Source organism: Lagenorhynchus albirostris, chromosome 16, assembly GCF_949774975.1.
Source record: "Lagenorhynchus albirostris chromosome 16, mLagAlb1.1, whole genome shotgun sequence".
Taxonomy (NCBI): domain Eukaryota; kingdom Metazoa; phylum Chordata; class Mammalia; order Artiodactyla; family Delphinidae; genus Lagenorhynchus; species Lagenorhynchus albirostris.
In genome coordinates, this window is record NC_083110.1 from 38,852,381 (window position 1) to 38,872,009 (window position 19,629).

At 36.2% G+C, this 19,629-nt stretch overlaps 1 protein-coding gene across 2 annotated transcripts in view; it reads right to left on the reverse strand.

The window, feature by feature from the left end:
• Nucleotides 1-19,629, reverse strand: part of PARG (poly(ADP-ribose) glycohydrolase) — a 113,514-nt gene that overhangs the window by 85,102 nt on the left and 8,783 nt on the right. For both annotated transcript variants that reach the window (XM_060126750.1, XM_060126749.1), the window contains exons 4-7: nt 19,217-19,404; nt 13,923-14,041; nt 13,706-13,789; nt 9,057-9,131 (exon numbers count right to left, since the gene is read on the reverse strand). In XM_060126750.1, coding sequence (XP_059982733.1) covers nt 9,057-9,131; nt 13,706-13,789; nt 13,923-14,041; nt 19,217-19,404 — 466 coding nt within the window. The remainder of the gene's footprint in view (nt 1-9,056; nt 9,132-13,705; nt 13,790-13,922; nt 14,042-19,216; nt 19,405-19,629) is intronic.

Consider the following 19,629-nt stretch of genomic DNA (forward strand, 5'->3'; position numbering starts at 1 on the left):
CTAACATAAGTGAGGAAATAAGAGACCTACACATTCCTATCTTTTCTATTCCAGACATAAAACTAAACATGGAAAGGAAGATGAAATAGTCACCAAAAACCTTAGGTTTCCTTTCAACAACTATTCCATTTACTGAAAAAGTTCACTATACAAACCAATTTTAGAATTTAAAGTTCTTTATTTTGAATTGACAATTACATTTATTGTGAAATATATGTTCAAAAAGTACACAAAATATATATGGATGGCCTAATGAATAATTATAAGGCAAACATCCATTTTTTAACTAGCATCCAAGTCCAGAAATGGAAGCCAGGATCACAGAAACAGAAGTAACCGCTCTTAACATACGCCATCCCCACACCCCTCTTCCATCACTATGGCCATAATGTGCTATGTAAATTTCACAAGTTAGTTCACTGAGAATGAAAAGAAATAGTGCCACAGTTGTTGTAAGAGGGAAGTATTTAAAATATGTCTAAAATGTATTAATAGAGAAACTTTCTTAATATATAGGACATTCTGTTAAACTTTCCTGTGAAAAATGTCAGCAGTAAGTATATCGATTCAGTTAGAATACGAATTATAGAAGTGTTTGAATTTAATTTTGTGGAACACCACCCAGGAGGGCCATAAAACACAGATTATTTGTTCCTAGCACTTCCAACAGCTGGCAGGGAGGAAAACTAATATTAACATTCAAGATGCAAAAAACACTAAATAACAGCCATTTCAACTCAGTAGCACCTAAATATTTAACTATGATTTACAAAATAACAGGTTGATTTCTGTGATCTTTGCTGGTCTCTGAAAAAAACTTTTAAAAAGCTTAGGCAGTACTCCTTGCTTTTATCCTAAATAAGGATGCTCAAAGGATTACCAGGATTCTGGGTCTCTTACTTCTTGCTCTCAATACTAGCATTTAGGTAATGACTGTAACATGGAACCACACTAAATGACTGTTGATATTAACACCTCCTGTTCTAAAGTAGTATGGGTTACAAAACCTATTACTCACAGAACCAGCCAAAGCAAAGTTTTAAGGAGATAAATGTTAACAGCCCCAAAATCAACTTAACTGTAAAATATTAAAATTGATATGATGTTAAATTTAAACTTCATTTTTTTCTTTAGCAAAACAAGTTACTCAGAGCTGGGTGTGACATTTAAGTAAAGAATTCCCAAATACTGTTATAAGCAACATTTAAGAGCCCTTCTAAAAGAAGCATTCTTACTCCAAAGTGTGGACACAGACAATGCAAAGCAAATAGAATTCACTTATAATTTAAAACCTAGCCAAACAACTGCTTCCCTTGCACTAAAGATCTGTTTTTACTCCTCCAATCCCACCATATATGTATCTAATACTTACTTCTCAATAACTCCTGTAATCCTGGGCAATGTTATCCCTGTGGGCTGTGACATGGTAAAGTTCTATATTAATACCTTTGGAAGCTTGAAGGACAGAAAAACACACAACTGTATTAAATATCCAAGGTCTACTGTTAAGTACATTGACAATGCACAAACAACAGACAGTCATAGGGACGAACACCCTTAAATCTCTAGACATGCTTTACACAAAGAGACTTCCTTAAATCTCTAACACTGGAATGGCTAAGCAAATGACATATCATTTGATGGAATATTATGCAACCATTAAGACTAAAAATGATAAAACTATATAACACAGCTTTATAATATATCATAAAATATTTTAAATATACTTTTATATCTAGATATAACTATAAAAAATAGAGAGAGAGAGAGACAAAAACTTGAAGAAAACAATAAGAAATGAATATTTGGTACAATTGTGAGGACTCCCCCAACCCTCCCGTATGTTTACAAAGTAAATAAAAATCAGAAGGTCAAAAATGCAATGACTCCTCTCTCTAGAGAACTGTAAAACTATCATCAGCACCTTGGTAATCACCTCATATTTATGATCTACACTAAACACACCAAAACTTGCTATATATTACTCTTACAGGAATGTTTCTGGGCAAGGTCACCAGATAAAAGGGAAACAAGGTCCTGTCTGAGTAGAGTGATTAAGAAGAGAGGAAAAATCGACTACTTTACCTCATAGCAAGGTGACAGGGGTATTTTAACCAATGGCATGTTTTACTGCCATCACAAGGTATCAAATGTACCTACCCAAATTAACAACTGTAACTAGTTTAAGGCACGAAAATTACAAAACGCAAATAGACCATCTATATACTATAACTTAAGTGACAAAGATTTTATCAGTTTGGTCAACTTTTCATTGCATCAAAAATTACATCTCTTTAAGAGTGAAAGACGTCTAGATACAAAGATATTCTGACATAGCCATAAGGCTTCCATTATTTTATGCCTACCTTTAAACATCATATGGTTCAAAAGCTCAATAAGGTAACCCTGAAATTGACTGGTCCTGCCTCAAGATGCAGAATTAGTATGGATTCTATTAATATGATTATAGAAATTACCCTTCACAGCTAACTTTTTTCAGAAATTAATAAGCTGACCCTAAAATTCACATGAAAGCACAAAAGATCCAAAACTGCCAAAACAAATTAGAAAAAGAACAAAGCTGGAGGACTCATATTTTCCAATTTAAAACTTATTACAAAGCTACAGTAGTCAAGATTGTGTGGAAGTGGCATAAAGACATATAGAGCAGTGGAATAGAATTGAGAGGCCAGAAATAAACCCTCACATGTATGGTCAATTGGTTTTTACAGGGTGCCAAGACAATTCAATATGGATAGAAGTCTTTTCCACAAATGGTGCTGGGACAACCAGATATCCATCCACATGAAAAATAATGAAATCAGACCTCTATCTCACGTCGTACGTGAAAATTAACACAAAATGGCTATTCACAAGCAAAAAAATAAAACTTGACCCCTAATTCACACCATATACAAAAATCAATTCAAAATAAGTCATGAACCTAAAAGTAAGAGCTAAAACCATAAAATTCTTAGAAGAAAACACAGGAGTAAATGTTTGCAACCTTGGATTAGCTTCTTAGATATGACACCAAAAACAGAAAAAATTAATTTAGGCTCCATCAAAATTAAAAACTCCTGTGCTTCACAAGACACCACCAGACGTAGAGAATGGACTTGAGGACATGGGGAGGGGGAAGGGTAAACTGAGACGAAGTGAGAGAGTGGCAATATATACTACCAAATGTAAAATGGATAGCTAGTGGGAAGCAGCTGCATAGCACAGGGAGATCAGCTGGGTGCTTTGTGACCACCTAGAGGGATGGGATAGGGAGGGTGGGAGGGAGATGCAAGAGGGAGGAGATATGGGGATATATGTATATGTATAGCTGATTCACTTTGTTATAAAGCAGAAACTAACACACCATTGTAAAGCAATTTTACTCCAATAAAGATGTTAAAAAAATTTTTTTTAATTAAAAAAAAAAGCCATCTGACAGGCAAAGATTTTAAAGCCTGACAATATCAACCAAGCATTGGCCAGGGTGTGAAAAATAAAGTACAACTAACTATCTTGGAGAGTTCTTTGTCGATACCCGGGGAACCTCCAACATGCCTGCCCTACCCTGCAGCCTATCACAAGGGCACAAAGAGAGCCATAGGCTGTGTCCATCACAGCACTGCTTATGACAGCAAAACATTAGAAACTCCCCAACATCCAGCAGTACCGGCACAGGAAGGTAAGCTATTCATACATGGAATCTAATCAGCATTAAAATGAGACAATTCTATATATATTCAGAATCGTTAGATCCCAACATACTGCTGAGTAAAAACAAAGCAAGTTACAGAATATTATGTACACTATGATACCATATTCCATCATTTGAAATGCAGAAAACACTGCTATCTCTTGTTAATAGATATGTAGTTAAAATGTAGAAAAAAAAATAACTGCCAAATCAGATGCCACACTTCGGACAATGCTGCCTTCAGTGAACGAGAAAGGGAAAAGAACTTGCAGAGAGAAACAAAGGAGGTTTTAACTATATATAGTATTTTTCATTAAAATTTTTGGCAGAAACATATCGTATCATGATGTTTAAATGTATTAACTCTAGAAGGTGAGTGATAAAAATGGCCAGGTATCAGGCACTGATCTATGCTTTGCATACATTACATCATTTAACCCTCACTACAACTCTGTGAGAGAAATGTACTATTTACCCCCATTTCCCAATGGGGAAACTGATGCGCTGAGAGAATGCCTCAGGTTACCCACCCAGGATCCAAACCCAGGCCATGTGGACCCCTATCTGTGCTCCTAACCACTCTAGAATCCTATCTCTGTGGAATGGATGTGGAGGCACATTGCAAATCTTCCTGATGTTTACGTATGTTCAAACAATGTAATTACAGAAGAAGAGGGAGAAGTGCTACAAGAAAGAGATTTCCAAAGCCCCTGTGTGATGGTTCATTTTGTTTCAACCTGGCTGGGCCACAGTGGCCAGATATTTGATGAGACATTATCCTGGATGTTTCTGTGAGGATGTTTTACATTTAAATCAATGGATGAGATTTACATTTAAATCAACGGACTCTTAGTAAGGCAGACTGCCCTCCATAAGGTGGATGGGCCTCATCCAATCAGTTGAAGGCCTGGACAGAATGAAAGGCTGACCTACCTCAGCAAGAGAGAATTCTGCCAGCAGGCTGCCTTTGGACATCATCTGCAACATCAGCTCATCCCTGGGTCTCCAGTCTGCCAGCCCACCCTGCAGATTTTAGACTTGCCAGCCCCCATAATTGTGTGAACCAATTCCTCCTTAAAATCTTCCTCTCTTTCTCTCTCCCCCATATATATATATAGATGATAGATATATAGATATAGATATATAGATATAGATATATAGATGTATCTCTCTCCCATTGGTGCTGTTTCCCTGACTAATACACCTTCCCCCCAGCTCTTGCCCTACAGCGACTGCTGATGGACAGATGGAACAAGGCCTGTCTGGGTTGCTCCTGTTCCCTCCTGTTTGGAGTCTTGAGAGAAAGAACCACAAGAAGCCACTAATTATCAGAATATCATACTCCAAGGTAGCTGTTAATCCCATTTTATGGGAAGAAAACTGAGGCTCAGAAAAGCTAAAGAACTTCCCACAGCTCCCATCAGGCAAGGGACAAAGTGCTTTTATGCTCAAATCTCACATCTTTCCCTAAAGCATATGGCAACGGCCAAGATAGTGGGTGCGCCTTGGCTCTGCCAGCAATCAAACACAAATGGGGTAAATGCCAGGGAACCTAAGAGTAATTGAGCAATTGAGCAGACACTGAATTAAGACAATATACAGGAATGTATAATTATGGGGTATAGCTCATGTTATGCTATGAAGAAACAGATGATGAGGGCTTCCACGACAGCAAGCAAGAGAAATACCGGAATACAAGGTCCTGTCTGATCTAAGAAAACCCTAAATAAATGAAGACCCATACCATCCTTATGGAGAGGAATATATAGTATTATGTAGATGTAAAATCTTTTCCAATTTATCTTCATATTTAATGCAATTCTACTCAAGAGTCCAACAGGATTTTTATGGACACCAACAGGCTGATTCTAAAATTTACGTGAAAGAATAAAGAATAGCCAGTACACTTGTGAGAAAGAAGACTGATGAAGAGAGGCTCGTTTTACCAGATATCAAGAATTATTATGAAGCTATAGCCATTAAGACATTGTGGCCCTACTGCAGTAATAGACAAATTAACCAGAAGAGAATACAAAGCCCTGAAACAGATTGTTGTTTCAGGTGATTGTTTGGGGGTAGCCAAAGCACAAGTAATTTTTATTGTCTTACTTCTTATATTTTTACAACATATCTACAATGCAGATATGTTAATGACAGAAAAAACTTTTTTTTGAAAAGAGGCAAAACAAACTGTTTACAGAGGTAAGAAAGTAACAACATATTTGATTATCATTCCAGAATTTTAAAAGTGATTTCAGATACATTAGTTAGCTAGCTAGGTCTTTAAAACATGTCATCAAGATGCATAAAGTGGTTATTTTGTCAATTTCACAAATGAGGAAACTAACGCTGAGGTCATGTGGCTTACCCAAAGTTACAAACCTTTGAGACTAAGAAACAAAATACTCATTTCTAATTCTATGCTCTTTTTTCCACCAGCAGTTCTCAAGGCATGGTCTCTGAACCAACAGCAGCACCACCTAGGAAACTATTAGAAATGCAAACTCTCAGGTCTCATCCCAGAGCCACTGAATCAGAAAACTTGGAGAGGATGGTAGGCAGCTACCTTTTTTTTTTTTTTTTTTTTGCGGTACGCAGGCCTCTCACTGTTGTGGCCTCTCCCGTTACGGAGCACAGGCTCCGGACGCGCAGGCTCAGCGGCCATGGCTCACGGGCCTAGTTGCTCCGCGGCATGTGGGATCTTCCCAGACCGGGGCACGAGCCTGTGTCCCCTGCATCGGCAGGCGGACTCTTAACCACTGCGCCACCAGGGAAGCCCGGCAGCTACCTTTTTAATAAGCCCTCCAGGATTCAGATACACAATAAATCTGAGAGCCACTGCTTATATCATGCTGCCTCGCGGATACTTTGTGAAACAATCAAAACACTACTGGAAAAAAGAGAGTGGTGGTGTTATTCATAACACTGTCAATTTCATTTTCACATTTTCAGGTTCTTCCTTATTTGTAACTCAAAATTAAGGGTTCACAATAATCTTAATATTTGATTCCTGACCACGTAATTAAACAACCACTTTCTTCTGGATTACCACCAGCAATCCTAGAGGACAGACTGATCTTCAGTAATGTCACAGGAAATGAAGTAACAAGAACACTGGAACATCACTAACTAAAAATGCTCAGAGAAGGAAGAGTCTAATTTAGATGTGTTGTGTGTGTGGGCAGGGAGTGGGAGAAGGAATCAGAAACATCAGTTTTTATTAACTCAAACCGTTACTTCTAGATAATATTCTCATGACCTTGGTAACCATGAAAACCAATATGACTGCCTGATCTCCTGTTGAAATCCAGTCCATAACTACTTACAGAGCACACACGATAAATAAGACATTGTATAGATGCTACACGAAACACAAAGCTAAGAAAGATACAGTCTCTGCCCCAAGAAACTTTTGACATACCAGTGGATGTCAACATTTCATCTAGAATAAAGCAAAGCAAAGAGAGGGAGTGCCACAAGATAAATTTTAAAATTTGTCATGGAAATTCAAAGAAAGGTGACATCTCATTTTGGAGGGAGTAGATAGGAAGATGTTAGTCTTGGGAGACAGAACTTCAATACAGAAAAGTGGAGGAAGGGGGCATATCAGTCTCTAATTACAGAGAAAATGAGCAGCAAGTAGGAGGGGAAGGTGTGTGCAGAGGGACATCAGACTGTGATCGCAGGCAATAGTGGAAAGAACACTGATTGGGTTACACCGTCCTACCAGGGACAAACTATGTCACTTTGGCCAAGAAAGTTCATTTCTAAATCATAACTACTCATTTACGATAGGAATAATAATTATTGTCTTATTTATCTCAGTTATTTATCTGAAAAAAAGACCAGAGAGGGAAAGGCCACAATTAAAAAAAACATAGGACACGTTTAAAGTTCAATAATTATTCTCTATTAGGTAAGTTAAAGTTGTGTAATATTGAAAATATTTCAATTCAAAATGTTTCCATTTCAAAAATTACTTTCAGTTTCTAGTATTAGTAAATTAAGCATATATAACATGGATAATTAAACTGTGGGCAGAAAAATCAAATTATAAAAAAACTTTTAAACAGATTGTATATGAAAGTATCTCTTTGGGAAGGCCTACTTACCTAGGAAAAGTATACTGGCAGTTTCTTCTAAAACTAAAAATAAATTTATCAAACAATTCAACAATCGCACTCTTGGGGATTTACCCCAGAGAAATAAAAACTTATGTTAATGCAAAAAACTGTATACGAAAGTTCACAGCAGCTTTAGTTCTAACAGCTAAAAACTAGAAACAACTCAAATGTCCTGAAATGCATTTACAGTTAAATTATGATACATCAATCTCACAGAACACTACTCCGCAATAAAAAGGAACCAAAAGGCAATGTGAAAAGGTTACAAACTATAACCTTTCTGAAGTAACAAAATTATGCACAGGGATAACAGATTAGTGGTTGCCAGAAGTTAGGAAGGAGTTGGTGTGGCTATAATGGGCAGCACCAGTGAGCACTGCGGTGATGGAACAGTTCTGTATCTTGACTGTGGTGGTTACATGAAGATACAGTTACATAACTACACACACAAATGAGTACAGGTATAACTGGTAAAATCTAAATAAGGTCTCGTGTCAGTTTTCTAGTTCTGATATTGTATTATACTTATTTAAGCAATGAACATTTGGGAAGATAGGATGAAGTGTGCATGGGACCTTCCCTGTACATTTCTTTACAATTTCTTGTGAATCTATCATTATATCAAAATAAAATGTTTTTTTTTAAAAGGTATACTGCCAGTTTTTCAAAATGGATGATACTTATTCTTCTAACAGTATTATCAAAGTGGTATTCTTACCCATTGCTGATAGCATACTAAACTGCTACAGTCCCCTGAGGAAAAATGATTTTACAGCATAAATCCAGGGCTATAAAAGTTTTGTGCCTTTTGACCTAGCCACCTAACTTCTGGGAATCACCTAAAGAAATAATATTAAATTTGGGAAAACATATACATGTATTTATTCACATACATATATAAAGATGTTACTACAGTATAATTGAGAAGGGAGTAAAACTTATGCAACCTAGATGTCTGAGAATATGGGAATCATTAAATTATCAAAATCTAGACATGAAATACTATGCAGCCATTTTATACTACTGAAAATGGTACAACAATGCAACAGAAAATGCATATCATGAGAGACTAAAGCAAAATTCAAAATTAGCTGCATATAAAATAGCAGGAAATATTTCTCACAAAAATAAAAGATGATAATGGTGTTAGTGTGACAGAATTATGCATATTTTTGTCAAACTTTTCCATTAAAGTTGTCATATTAGTTTCATAGTTTAAGAAATAAGCATACTTCTACCTTATCCCAGAAATCAACCAAAGCTGTAAAGTCCCATTTCTTAGAATATGCCACATTGTATTTCAGAATAGCATCCTAGGGAAAAAGCATAAACAAAATGTCATGATATAGTAAAGTGAAATTATCTATGAACAGCCTGTCTCCTTTATGAACTATTTCCAGTATATTTCTTAATGTTGGGCAAGCTTCTCCTACCATTAGCTACTACACGTCAGTAACCATGAACAAAAAGAGCACATACTAATTTATTATTCACTTAAGAAAAATGAGATTAGAAAGCTCAAGTAACGGGGAAAAACATAATTACTCTAAAACATGATCTCTAAACAGAGGCGATATAATTCAAGTGGACAAAAATTGGATCTTAGGGATAAAAAAAGTAAATATAGTGACTTTTGGTCTTCAACAGAGTCACACTACATGTACAGATACACTGCGCATCAGCATTAAGATTTCATTAGGAGAGTAAATTAGGAAAAAAATATCTAAAAAGGCTTCCTGGGGAAGAGAGCAATAATGAAAAAAAGACTGAGAAACATTAGCTTAAAGCCTAAAATGGTCTTTTCTCCTTTACTATTAGCTATTTTTATAAGCTACATAAAAATGGTTATCTTTCCCCATTAGTCCATGTAAATTACGTATTTTTGTAAAAAGTTAGACTATTGCGCCATCTGCTGGTGTAATTTTCAACTGTCTGAACAGGCAGTACTTCCTAGTTACCAGAGTGGGGTAGGCATGACAATCCATTAATTATGCAAAAAGAACAATTATTTACAATTATATTTTATCTCATCCTTTAAAATTTCTATTTTGATTATCTTTTATAATATATATTAAATTACTAAAGTAATAAATACATAGAATTTATAAAAAAACATTTATGACTGTAATACACCCCCCCCCAATTTTTTTACTGAAGGCATATTAAGTCTGAAAGACACTGTGTTAGATTATTACTATAAACCTTCCAAATTTCCTCAGAATTGATGAAGTTTTTAAAAATTAACACTCTGCCAAAGAGCTTCCTGAAAAATACTTCATGCCACATAAATTATTACCAAGCAGCTAGGTTAAATAATGAGCCAACAAAATGTCTTTTATCTATTTGGAATAAGAAGATACCCAAGTTTTGGGGCTTCCCTGGTGGCGCAGTGGTTGAGAATCCGCCTGCCAATGCAGGGGACACGGGTTCAAGCCCTGGTCTGGGAAGATCCCACATGCCGCAGAGCAACTAAGCCCATGCACCACACTACTAAGCCTGCACTCTAGGGCCTGCGAGCCACAACTACTGAGCCCACGTGCCACAACTACTGAAGCCCGCGCACCTAGAGCCTGTGCTCTGCAACATGAGAAGCCACCGCAATGAGAAGCCCACGCACCGCAAGAAAGAATAGCCCCCACTCGCCGCAACTAGAGAAAGCCCGCGTGCAGCAGCGAAGACCCAACGCAGCCAAAAATAAATAAATTTATTAAAAAAAATAGCAATGTCTATCAACGGGTGAATGGACAAACAATGCTTATACTGGAAAAAGCTACTGATACATTCAACAACACGGATGAATCTCAAAGATCTTCACCTAAGTGCAAGAAGCCAGACACACTAGCATACATAATACATGATACCATTCATATAAAATGTAAACCGATCTATAGTTTAAAAAAAAAGGAAAAAGAAGAAGCAGATCAATAGTTGCCTGGGGCCAGTACAGAAAGAGGAAACTGACCACAAATGAGTAAGAAGAATCCTTGCAGGGTGACAGGAATGTTCTGTATCTTTACTGTAGTGGGGGCTTCAAGTGTATATGCAAATGTCAAACCTCATCAAATTACATTCTTTAAAAGGATGTACTTTCTTATATGTAAGTTATTCCTCAAAGTTGGTAAGGAAAAACATTCTAAATAGCATTTATGCTGTAATTCTTTAATGGAGTTGTGTAATTAGCATTAACTCCTAACTAATATTTACTTTTACTTCAGTCTTCAAGTCTTAGAAGTAGTCCACCATGAGATCTCCTATCACCAGAAAAGCTGGATGCTACTCTATACAGTATTCTTAGCTGAGTAACTTTTTTTCAGTTCATAATTCATAATAAGCACAATGAGTTAAAGCAGAAAGAAGTCCATTCTTTACAAACTACCAGACACATTATTCATAGAAATATTACAGTGTAGATCAACTTTTGAGGACACTGTTCCTTTTTTACATTTTTAACATCTCTAATCCCTCTTAATTCAACATCAAATGGCATAAAAACAGCAAAAATATTATTATATTCGATAACAGGGATTTAACGTTTCCCCATCCCTCTCATAGTGTTCTTTCAGCAAAGGAAACAATTACCATAAACAGAAGAAAATCTCGGTGGATTACTGTTCTACTGAACCTACCATAAAATAAACAAGAAAGGGAAATTCAGATTAAAGCAATTACCCCTTCCTAAGGTAATCATGGCGCACTAAGGAATTGCTAACAGAGGCAAGCAGCAATGTAATTTAGAACACTATGATTATTCTGCATTTGTGTTTAAAGAAAAAATATGTAAATTCTTAAATAATCCTGTTTGTAAGGCCATAAAGGTCCTAAGTCAGTGTTTTTCAAATGGAGTCTGGATAGTATTCTTGATTGGCCTGCTTGTGTTTATGAGTATATAATTGTGGTTTGGGAATGAATACAAAGGCCAAAAAACAACACACTGTAGAAATGAAAGATGGTGCTTCAAATACATAAAAATGGTGGAGAGAGTGAGCGATCCTAAGATGCACTGCAGTATAGAAATGCCAAAGTCATAAAAACCTGGACCAAAGTGGTCACCATCATACTTATTCACAAGCTGATGTTCTGCATACGGATCCCATCTTTGCCTCTACCAACATCCACCAACATCCACCAACTGTTTGTGATTGGTTAAAAAAAAAAAAAAGTAGTAAATACAAAACAAAGAATGTTTTCTTTATACAGTATTTTTTTTAAGTTTCTCAGCATACTATTTCAAGGCTCAGATCAGTGTTTAAAAATCTGTGCAAAAAGGAAATGCTGATTACAAATTGTTTTGACTGTGATAATGAACACAACTCAAATCACGGGTCATAATGCTTAAAATGGAAAAACATCAAATTGATATAGCTGGATACTATGAAGAGTTTATATTTAGCTTTACGTTTGTACATATGTAATTAAAATATTAACAATAAGTAAAGTCTGGGAGACCCTGAGAATTCCTCCCATTTAAAAGAAGTAATTACAAGATTGAGAAACACTGTCACTAAGAAATAAAATTTTCAAAATATATTATAGTACAACTTATCACTATTTTTCATGTTAAGGAAAAAAAGAGCTAAGGAAAAAAAAAGGAGCTACAGGAAAGGTATAGAAAGTTTAAGAATAACTTGTAAGTACGTAACAAGGAAGAGCCAAATCTGACTACCTGTTTCTTTTACTTTAACCTTTGCTTTCCAGCTGCTTTTGTTCACTAAAAGGATACTGTCTATCCATAATGGCTGGCTCAGGGAACCGTGCCCCTCTGCCTGAATGTCAAACCAAAGTGCCTTTGTTCAGGGAAGCATCCTGACCCTGTCCACCTGTGAATGTCTGCCAGAAAGAAGAAATTAACACATCTCCTCCCCAAGGCCGGCCATTCCAGGGGATATTTGCAAAACTTATGGCCTTTTTACTTTACTTCCTCATCTCCTCCCCTTCACTGTTCTATAAAAGAAACTGACATCCAAACCCCCATAAGATGGTTTTTTTGGAGACGTTAGTCTGCCATCTTCTTGGTCTGCCCGCTTTCTGAATAATTACGAATAAAGTTATATTCCTTGCCTCAACACCTATCTCCTGATTTATTTGCCTGTCATAAGGCGAGAAGAGTGAGCTTGGACTCGTTAACAATAAATAAATGAAAAAAACAGTATTAAACCTGAGAAACTGTATACAACAAATTAAGTCTCTCAAATAAAATGAAACCCATTTTCACAGAAGTATAAAAAAATCTGTTTATAGTTACAAAAACTTTAAAAGTTTATATAAGGCTATAGTGCCAAAAATAAACATATACTCTCACTCATATTTTAAATATTAGAAAAAACTATCTAATGGTTGCCCTTACAATCTTGAACGAAATATTTTTTAAAGCAAAAATTGAATTATTGCCAAAATATAAGATTAATAAATTATGAAACTGCTAGAAGCTATATTAAGAGCAATAAAATGTAGAATGCTTAATGTATACTTTAATCATTAGGAAACTCAGCTTCCCTTCGGGCAAACAATGGTGAAGTCATAATTCTTCCCTCATTTACTTTTAAAGACATTTCAGAAGTATGATAATTCCAAAACAAAATAAAAGAGAAGCCAGGACCAAAGGAAACTGGATGGGCAATCAAGAAACAGAAGTCTTATTCCTGGTTCTCCAAATTATTCTGTGTGGCTCCAGGCAAGTAATTTACAACTCTCAATTCTACTCATTTCCTAGTGATGGAGTGTAAACCAAGAATGTCTCTAAAGAGAGTTCCTCAGGAAGCAAGCACTTACCATATAAATAATGCTGTTACCTGAGTCTATTAAAGACCAAAAAATGTCTCTGAGGGAGGACACCAGGGCCCACCTCTAAGAACTACATGTAAGAGACAAGAATAGCAAAAGAACACACCTTCAGGTTTTGGGGTCGACTGAATTTGTTGAGAAGTGCAGTCTGAATGAGCTCCCACCGGCTCCCTGCAGTTCGCTCACCATTCTTTAAGGAAAAGAAAAACATGAGGAAACTATTCCAAGTTCCTTTACATGGTAGAATCAGAAGTCAAACAGCAAGTATTAAAATACCTTTCAGAGACTAAAAGAACATCAGTTCTGTTCAGTTTTGTTCTTACCTCATCTTCCACCGGGTACAAGTTTTGTTCTGAACAAGGCATCTTAACATGCTTGTTGTCCCACAAATCTTTAAAATGTGTTGGGAAAGGTTTAGGAACTTCTCCTGCTCGCAGAAGATCTACCTGAAATATAAGAAAACTGTAAGTGCATAAAAACTAGGCATATCTCTTGTACAAAATAATCCAAAGAAAGCAGCCAAAGCAAATGTTATAAAATACAGACCAGCTCCTAGGCAAGAAATCTCATGTCTTTTTCAGTTGTTCCCACTCCTTACCTCCAGTTAATCAGTTTCCAAGTCACCATGTCCTTGGCATTCTATCTTCATCCCATCCAGCCCCCACAGCCACCCCCGGTCCTCATTATTCATTGCCTGAATTTCTGGTAACAGCTTTCTATCCCTCTCCCTAACTCCAACTACTCCCAGACACATTCACCCCCCATAAAACCCTTATCCCCACTTGGGAATAACAGTATGTTTCTAAAATATCCCCAAGCTTCTAATCCTATAATGGCTCCCCTCTGCCTATACTTTGATTCTAATGATTCCAGTTTTTAACATTCTCTCTTACTGCAAACACTATCTGGGTAAACATCTATTCTGACCTTCAAGACTCAGCTCAATCTTCATTTCCTCTAAGAAGTCTTTAAAAACTTTCTAATAGGCAGTAAGTGTATTCTCTCTTGTTTTACTAGATCATGATCATACTAGAGCGCACTTTTTTCCCTTCCCCCACTAGACTCTAAACTTCTTGAGAATAGTAATTATATTAACTTTGTATTTTGAATATTTACAACAGAGCCTGACATGTGTGTTTCTAATAGGTATAAGTGTTTACATACATACAGTTGACCCTTGAACAACACGGGTTTGAACTGCTTGGGTCCACTTATACAATGATCTTTTTCAATGAACACGTACTACAGTACCACACAATCAGCAGTTGACTGAATGTGTGGATGTGGAACGTCGGATATAGAGGGCCAACTGTAAAGTTATACTTGGATTTTGGACTACCCAGAGGGTCGGCACCCCTAACCCTCGAGTTGTTCAAGGGTCAACTGTATATGTAAATGTACACATATATGTATATGCATGTATATGTATGCATATATATACACATGCTACTTATAATAAGCATTAAGTAAATGTCTGAGGAAAAAGATACTTTACAACAAAATAGCTTTACATTTTGCCTAATCTGGACATTTCATATAAATGGAATCATACAAAATGTGACCTTTTGTGCCCGGCCTCCCACTTAGCATAATGTTTTCAAGGTTCATCCATGCTATAGCATAAATCAGAATTTCACTGTAGATCATCAAATAATCACATAAATAAATATAAAATTTCAACTGTAAGATGCTATAAATGAGAGGTTCATAGTGTCACAAGAACCTTTCTAGACAATTTTAACTTATCTGGTAAGCTTAGGGAAGGCTTCGAGGAAGTAGCAGTTGAGCTCAACTCCAAAGGATAAAAAGAAGTAGGAAAAGGCGGAAGAAACAAGAAAAGGGAACAGCCTTGAAAAGGGAAAGCTGCTGTCAAATAGGCAGCTTCATTAAAAGTCTGCAACCCAAGATAAATAAATTTATAGGCCATTTATATAGATAACCATTAAAACCATGAGTGTGTATAAGACTACCCCGAGAGAGAAGGAGAAGAGGACCTATGAAAGAGCTTTGGGGAACTCGAACGACGTTTAAGGGCCACATATAGAAAAAAAGCTAAAAGGAACATAAGAAGTGGCTTAAGGAGGTAGGAAGAAAATCACGATTATATGGTGTCAAGGAATCCAAAGGATGAGAATATTCCAAGGAGGAAAGAATAAAGAATGGTCAAAAGTGGCTGAGTCACCAATCATGCCAAAAGTATTTTCACCTCCATATGAGGATCCCAAAAGTGATTCTGTAAAGATGTTCCATGTAATCTGAGGTGACAAAAACAGGTACCAGGAGAGGTTCACACATAGGAGAACATATATATAAGGATATGCTTTGGATGTCTGTCTGTCTAAATGTGTGTGTGCATGTGCATAGTGCATGCACCTACATGTGTTTGCCTTATGTGTGTACATGTTGGTGCGTGAATGTGTGTGTGCGTTTACAGATAATCAAGCACTATTAAGTCCATCCATGCAATTTCAGATTGCCTTACATTTCTAACGCTAAATATCAGCTTTGCTTTATTACTTCAAATTCTGTAACTATTAATATCTGGCATCTCAGAAATGTAATTAAGGACTGTCTATTTAATAACTAACTATTAATTATACATATATCATATTACCATATTCAGGAAAAAGGATCTAGAAGAAAATACACCAAACTGTTAAACTCTGGGAATAGGACTGAGAGACACTTGGGTTTTCTGAGGTATACACTTTCACATAACAGTTGCTTTTTTTTTTTCCCATTGAGCCTATATTACTTTTGTAATAAAATAAAACTTTTATAAATTCATTGGATATCTAACAATAAATAAACAGTAGTTACAAAGATTAGGTAATGATGGTATAAGATGCTTCAGGTTTTCTTTGTGGGTAGCGGGAGAGAGGAAGCAGGAAAAGTCAAAATATCACTTACTTCCCCCATCAACCTTTTCTCCAAATCTTCACCATTAACATCTTGTCACTCATCCAAGTCTTTTGTTAATTTTACACACATTATCAATGCCTCCTTTTCCCTTATCACCCATACTTAAGAATTCACCATGTCCTATCAATATTACCTCAAAACAATGCAACCATTTATTCTTTTTTATTCTCATGGTTATTACCCTGTCTCAGTTATTTCCAAACTTTTTTAAAATTTTTTTCTTATTTTTTTTCAAACTTTTTAAAATAGCAAAACTCTTTTTTCCCTAAGAAATGTGATACAAAATCATTATATTTAAACATAAGCTATTTAAATAAATATAATTTTTACAGTAACTTTACATATTCTAACATCAATAGCAATGAGGTTACTTTAAGGACTATAAAATCTGAAATCAGGAGTTAGAGATGACAGCTAAAGCTTACATCAACCTACTATTTATATCTCTTATCCAGTATTAAGAAAATCCTATTCACACACCAAAACAGTTGCAAATGGTAACCTTTTTTAACTGATATTTTGATGCTTAAGGAAATTCTTCAAACAGCAGTGGCAAGAGAACCTTGATTCTATGATCTGCGTAAAAATGAGTTCTCCTGGTAAAATCTGCTGGTTAAAATATGGTATTAAGCATTTTAAAATTTGAGCGCATTTGTTAGTTCTTTTACTACAGGTTTTTCATAGCTAAAAGTATAATTTAGAAAAGAAAGGAGAGTCAATTTCAAAAGAACCCCTGAACAACTTCCATGCAGCACAATTTGATAATTATTGTTTCTTTACTTTTCATCTCTTATCTGAGCTCTTACATTACCTTCACCTGTTTCCAATGTATCCTCACTTCAGTTTTCCTTACTTATACCTGTCTGATCAATCTTGCTATACATACAGTACAACTATTGTCTACACAGACATTTTAATGAGTTCCAATTCCTACAGACTCAAGTCCAGTTCCTGGCACCTGAAGCCCTCTACAATATGGACCCAATCCACTTTTCAAGTCTTCTCTTCCACCATTTCCCACCCAAATTCTCAGTTCTAGCAAATCAATTGTTTTTCGTTTCTAAAACAAATAGTTTTTAACCACACAGCCTTTTCCTATACAGATTATGTATCTGTCTGGAATTCCCTTGCCTCGCTAAACTAACTCCACCTCAGAAATTTCTGCTCATCTTTAGGAGCTCAGTCCAACCCCACCACCCTGCTCAATGTTGCTGCTACCTAACTATGTTAATAAATTCTATACTTCAAAATATTTAATCACATGTAGACTAAGTTGTACAAGAAAAGGGATTTTTTTTAAGTAGCCCCTGTGAAATCTAATACAGCATCTGACTAATAAATGGGATAAATATTTAATCCTCTATGGGGTTTTTTTTGTTTTTTTGTTTCGGCCACGCCACACAGCTTGTAGGATCTTAGTTCCCTGACCAGGGATAAAACCCAGGCCCATAGCGGTGAAAGCGCTGAGTCCTAACCATCCTAACCACTGGACCACCAGAGAATTCCCAAGAGATGAATATTTAAAACTATTCTATGAGTGGTAGAAATCTTCTAAAATTGGATTATGGTGATGGTTGCCTAAGTCAGTAAATTAACTAAATATGGGCTTCCCTGGTGGCACAGTGGTTAAGAATCCGCCTGCCAATGCAGGAGGGACAGGGGTTCGAGCCCTGGTCTGGGAAGATCCCACGTGCCACGGAGCAACTAAACCCGTGCACCAAAACTACTGAGCCTGAGCTCTAGAGCCCACGAGCCACAACTACTGAGCCCCTGTGCCACAACTCCTAGAGCCCGCGCACCTAGAGCCCGTGCTCCACAACAAGAGAAGCCACTGCAATGAGAAGCCTGAGCACCACAACAAATAGTAGCCCCCGCTCACTGCAACTAGAGAAAGCCCGCGCAAAGCAACAAAGACCCAATGCAGCCAAAAATAAATAAATAAAATTTTTTTAAAAATTAACTAAATATCACTGAATTGAGTACTTAAAATGGGTTAATTTTATGTACCTCAATAAAGTTGTTGTTGTTGTTTTAAAAAAAAGAACGCATGGACAGTGTGAAAGAGGCTACCAGGGGTTAGTTAGGTATGGGAAGTTATTGTTTAGTAGGCAGAGTTTCTGTGTGGGAAGATGAAAAATTTCTGGAAATGAATAGTGGTAATGGTTGCACAACACTGTGAATGGACTGAATGCCAATGAAATGTACACTTAAAAATGGTTAAGATGGTATATGTATAACCATAATTTTTTTAAATAAGGTTTTAAAAATGTTGAGTTTGAGATACCTGTGGGACAGTGAGGGAGATGTCTAGAAGAATTTAAAGCTCAGAAAAGAGGGTAAAACTGAAGAATGATTTGAGGATATTGAACCACATACAACTTTGAATTTTAGTACCTAACATGTAGTGGGTACTCAATAAATATTGTCAATTGAATTTTTTTTTAATCCAATAAATTTTCTTAAAAATACAGAAAAATTCAATTTTCTCACCAGCTAACAATGATTCCTCTTATGGATTTGTTAAGTACCGTGTTAAGTAAGCTATTGTTATATTTCTCCATCCTGTAGAATTCTCAGTACTTTATATATGCAGAAAAGAGAAGCACTTTTATGCTTTGGTCTGTTTTTCACATTTATAAGTATCAGAATAAATTAAGACTTAGCATCTTCTCTCTTTATAGGTAAGAGGTAACACCTACCCGAATAGTCACTGTGTGATTGGCAGATGGTCTCAAGGGAGGCAGCCGGACCCCACACCTTGGCATTCTTCTCATCTCCTCAATAGGAGTTCCAAGCCATTTCTTATCTGGAGAAAGGTGAGGTGGAATGTATTTAGGGATCTTCCTTTCTGTTCTTTGATGTTTGATTTCACATTGTTCTTTTCTAAGATCAAAACAAATGTAATCAGTCACAAACCACTTACCGTTTAAATTTACTTAGATACACAAGTGAAAAAACTTACCCAGAACGTTATTGTTTAAAATGTGCCAAACTTGCTCTTTCTCCTTGGTATTTAGAAAAAAAACAAAACAAAACAACAAAAATACCTTATAAGGTTTACAGTAAAACCCGAGGGCTTATTTTCAATAGTCTGTGGAAGGAATTTCC